At 55.0% G+C, this 4,688-nt stretch overlaps 1 protein-coding gene across 1 annotated transcript; it reads right to left on the bottom strand.

Annotated features, from left to right (window-relative positions):
• Positions 1 to 688: 688 nt before the first annotated feature.
• Positions 689 to 4,459, bottom strand: ERMN (ermin). Its single transcript, XM_082001763.1, has 3 exons — positions 4,013 to 4,459; positions 3,599 to 3,685; positions 689 to 1,121 (listed from the first exon to the last, which is right to left on the bottom strand). The coding sequence occupies exons 1-3, from the start codon at positions 4,254 to 4,256 to the stop codon at positions 700 to 702; spliced, it is 753 nt and encodes a 250-aa protein (XP_081857889.1). The 5' UTR covers positions 4,257 to 4,459; the 3' UTR covers positions 689 to 699.
• Positions 4,460 to 4,688: the final 229 nt, after the last annotated feature.

Genomic DNA, 4,688 nt, shown 5'->3' with positions numbered 1-4,688 from the left:
AGACAGTACCAATCCCATCTGGTGCTGACTACGGTGCCACATAAGGAATCCAGCTACCCACGGGAGGTGCAAGGGATGGCAGCGGGTGAACCGGGCCCTCGATGCCTTCCCACCTTTGTTGATCCCTGCACATAGCTTCTGCGCACGAATGCAAATATCCCTCCATCCCACCAGCACAGCTGGAACCGGACGGTTGCTAGCAGGAGGCGGCTGTCCGCGCACCATCAGACGCCAGCACGGATGGACAGCAAAACAGAGCGCGCTGCGGTTGCGAAGTCGTCTCTTTTATTATTCACGCTGCCCCGGCCAGCGTTACTGGAGCTGCTGCGCTGCCAACGCATTACCAGCACGGCTGACGGCACGGGTCACATGTCTGTCGGCAGCTACAGGAGCCCCGGCTAGTTCAAGGCATCCTATTGTTTGAATATGGTTACAAAGGTTGGATAGAAAATATGAGGATAAACTTTAGATCAAATGGTATTATATTTAGCAAACCGATTATTTATTTTCCTGCGCTATGGATGCCTCTGCCTGCTGCCAAAGCAAAGATGTTAAATTTTCACAGTGAATTATGAAATCATATACAAAAAGGAAAAAAGCAGTGACCTCATGTTGTGTGAAGAGACACGTCTTGGGGGAAAAAAAACAGGAAAACAAAACCAGAGTGAACGCTCGGCTCACTAAGCAATTCACCTCAGTCTATAAGTGCATCATGGATTCAAATTCGTCGATTCGCTGTTTGGTGTTTCCTTTTCTGATCCTCCGGTAGGAGATTGTGTTGTACCTGGAATAGCTGTGTCTGGAGATATCATTTTTTTTCCCCGGGCTGGGCTGCTCCCCCAGTTTCTCCGCCTGGGAGTTGCAGCCGGGGCTGGCCAGGGGAGACGCCTGCTTGCCGCTGTCCTGCGGCTTTAGACGGGATGCCTCGCCGCTCTCCTTCTTGATTTCGATCACCTGAACTTCATCCTCTTCAGTGTCCTCCTCCTCCTCCACCTCCTCCTCCTCGGCTGCGTTCCCTCTCCCGTCGGCGCCGGCTGCGGTGGTGCCCGCCGCCTCCCCACCGGGGCTGGCCGCCATCCCCCGTGCCCCGCTGCCCGCAGGCGTCCCCTCGCCGCCCGGCCCTGCAGCAGCGACACAGAGGGAGCGCGGGTGAGGATGGCTCGGCGCCGCCTTCGCGCCCCGGCCGAAGGTGCTCTGGGCGTAGCAGCGCTCCCGGCGCCTCACCAGCTGCTGCCACCAAAGCGCCCATCCTCCAGAGCCTGCCGGCGCGCGGGGGGCCACACGTCTCCGGGCTGAGCCTCCATCACCACGGGCACTCGCACGTGCCTCAGAAAGGCTTCGCGCGTTCTCAGATGCTTAAGGCCACCCGCCCCTGCGTTTTTAACGCCCGCCTCTTTCCTACCACCTTTCCCGCTGAGCCCTCCTTCCACAGGAGGCCGAGCCCCGCGGAGGAGCGAGCAGCGCAGCGTCCCCCCGCGCCCCGGGCCTGAGGCGCCTCGCCAAACGGCGTTCCCGGAGCCCGCTGGCTGTCGCCTCGGGCGGCTGCGGGACTCAACTAGCCCAACCGCCTGTTCTGGAGCTGCTGCCCCTGCCGCGTGGGGCAGGCCCCACCGTGGGACCAGAGCGGCCCGTCTCCCCACGGCTCGGGGCCGGCTGTGAGGGGAAGGGAAGGGAAGGGAAGGGAAGGGAAGGGAAGGGAAGGGAAGGGAAGGGAAGGGAAGGGAAGGGAAGGGAAGGGAAGGGAAGGGAAGGGAAGGGAAGGGAAGGGAAGGGAAGGGAAGGGAAGGGAAGGGAAGGGAAGGGAAGGGAAGGGAAGGGAAGGGAAGGGAAGGGAAGGGAAGGGAAGGGAAGGGAAGGGAAGGGAAGGGAAGGGAAGGGAAGGGAAGGGAAGGGAAGGGAAGGGAAGGGAAGGGAAGGGAAGGGAAGGGAAGGGAAGGGAAGGGAAGGGAAGGGAAGGGAAGGGAAGGGAAGGGAAGGGAAGGGAAGGGAAGGGAAGGGAAGGGAAGGGAAGGAAGGGAAGGGAAGGGAAGCCGTTCTGCACAAAGCACCCAGCTACGCCAGCAATGCAGCGGGACCCCGGTGCAGCCCTCCTGGGACATGTGCCCCCTTCAGAGGTGACCGACCAGGCCAAGATGGCTATCTCCTATTTGTCCTGTTTGGCATGTCTCTGTGTTAAATGATGCTTTAGCGTCTCAACAAACAGTCTATTCAACATTTTGCCTGTGGGGTCCTGAGTATTAATTAGACTAAATTGGTTAGGTACAAAAAAGCTGCCTGCAATTTAGAGATAAAGTGCTCGTGGCTGGGGTGGGGGATCGCGGGGGGCTGTGCAAGATCGTTTAATAGGTTTTATTGTGCACTCATAAAGCAACACAGCTGGAATATAGATGTCAGCTCTTAGTGGGCAAGCCTCCATCATGATTCACCTCCTCACAACCCATGCAGTTGCTATGAAATATTATTTTGCCCATGACAAATGTTGGTATATTTTTTCCTTTTCTTAATCAAAGCAAAGTTTCTGTGCACAAGGCATGGCCCACATATCTTTTAGCGCTACATTCAACACTAGCTTTGCCAGCACCGCGACAGCTACTCTGGGTTACGAATCTGCTCTTCTCTAAGGAGAGGTTTCATATTTATGTGGCAGCTGACATACAGAAAATGCCAACTCGTTGTGGCCAGGTGGATGCGTAAATGACGGAGGGATCCAGCATGGCCGGGTGCCGGGGAGCGGGGCAGAGCCCGGCACCCCCGCCGCAGCCCGAGCCAGTGTGGGGGGCATCGTTAGCAGCCCACGGCCCAGCCGTCCCTCGTCTGCGGCTGCCAAAACCAACAAGCCGGGCAAGAGCCCGTGGGTGGGAAACGTGGAAGGGCAGCAATGCTGAAAGCCCACCCGCAGAGAGACGTAGCTTTCCTCCTTTAATAATACTCAATAAACTACTCCTCCTTTTTGCAGCAGAGGCTGAGTGTTGCATAGTGCAATTAAGCGTGTTCCTGTATGTATATGTTCAATACATTTTAACTTGCTGCCGGGGACGGGCAGCGAGCATTGCCTGCAGGAGGCAGGTGCAAGGTCCAGCTTTGGCTCCAACCGATTTTTACCATTTTCACCGAGGAAGGAGTAGAGAGACCCAGGAGCAGATGTGTAGGAGAGCGGACAACTTTCTGCTAGACACTTGGGCACCAGGGGGGATTCAGACACTTCATGAATCAGGCAGGAAAAGAGTTTGGGTTCTGAGGCCGCACACTTTTGACTGACAGCCTCCCGAGGTCATCCTCCGAGCTGCCCTGCCTGGAGCAGAAGACAAAGCATCTCCCAGCCTCACGGGGCTGTTGGAGACCTCCTGGTCAAAGACCCCAAGCGTTTTGACAGCCCATGGTAATGGAGATATGCACAAAGCCCAAGAAGAGAGACACCAGCCACATTTTCTAAAGTACAGCAACTCTACTGGTGAGAAATGAGTCATTCTCTCCAGAATATAAAGGTTTGACCAAATTAAAAAAAAAAATCACCACCTATATATCATTGTCTTTCTTTGAAGGCTACTCATTGCTATGCTTCAGGAAAACCTCACGTCACACAGCATTTTTCCATTACCTTCCTCCAATTCCTGGCCATCGGTTCCCATGTCCTGGATATCAGCTGATCCCTGCTGTAGTGGCTCACTGTTTTCCTCTCGCTTTTCTTTAGGAAATATAAAGCACAAGAAATGGATTGATGGACTGGTTAGTTAATTAGATAATTAAGTTTTTATGGTTGTAGACTGGCAGGAGATTTTCAGAGCGGATTAAAAAATGGCTTGTTTCTTTAGTCACATATTTTCATCTCATCCTCTGTAACTGCTAACTCAAATGCGTCCCTAAGTCCGAGTTACTCTGAGCCATTGTTACAGCTACTACATGTTAGGAGTTTTAACTAACACACATAGTACATCCTGTTATTCACAAGCCTATAAATAAAACAGAGCTTTTGTTTCCAAACACTTAAAGAAAGGCAGCCCTTGTACTTTACCTTCGCATTGCTTCTCTCCATCAAAAGCCCCACGTACTATGTCCTCTACCAACGAATTTCCATTTTCCTCCTGGTTTTCTTCCGCAGGTGGAGCGTCAGGGTTCATTTCTGCATTCGTGTGAGGAACCGTCCCGACAGATTTTGCGATTTCGTCAACGACACCGATGACCTGGAGCGGACCCTTCTCCAGGGGTACGCTCCCATTGCACTCGGGCATGCCGGATGCCGCCGGGACTTCTGTCATGCTTCGGGCCGGGCCGTGCCCACCGCCTGGGGCCGTGCGCCGCCGCCGGCCCCGATCCTGCACCCTGGGGTGGGGAGCGCTACTCCTCACCCCTTTTCCCCCAGGGGTTTTGTTCCCCCGCACAAATGGTCAACGCGTGCCTCCCCTCCCGCGGGCGCTGCGCGGAGCAGGGTCCGTGGTCACGCCGTCGGTTGTGCCGAGGGCTCGCCAGCGGGCGCTGGCCACGGGGCGATCCAATCAGCACCTCGCTGGTTGCCGAGGCTCATCCCGTTGCATAATTAAATGCACCATTTTAATTTACATAAACAAACAATCTGAAGCAAGGAAGCTTTTGTGCTGGCGTGGAGAGCGGGCCTTTCAGCATGTCAGCCCCGCGATAACAAACGGAGATTTTGTACTCTCGGCACAATGGCTCTTTGTGCCTCCGCCTGG

The sequence above is a fragment of the Phaethon aethereus genome, assembly GCF_964289735.1.
Source record: "Phaethon aethereus genome assembly, chromosome: 6".
Taxonomy (NCBI): Eukaryota; Metazoa; Chordata; class Aves; order Phaethontiformes; family Phaethontidae; genus Phaethon; species Phaethon aethereus.
Note: the sequence above shows the minus strand (reverse complement) of the source record. Positions and strands in the feature narration are given on the sequence as shown.

Excerpts from the sequence above, each read along its gene's own strand:
- ERMN (XM_082001763.1), bottom strand. The coding sequence starts at position 4,256 with ATGACAGAAGTCCCGGCGGCATCCGGCATGCCCGAGTGCAATGGGAGC. Across the intron at positions 3,686-4,012 it reads TGGAGAGAAGCAATGCGAAG|AAAAGCGAGAGGAAAACAGT; the intron begins GTAAAGTACAAG and ends TATTTCCTAAAG. Across the intron at positions 1,122-3,598 it reads TGGCCAGGAATTGGAGGAAG|GGCCGGGCGGCGAGGGGACG; the intron begins GTAATGGAAAAA and ends TCGCTGCTGCAG.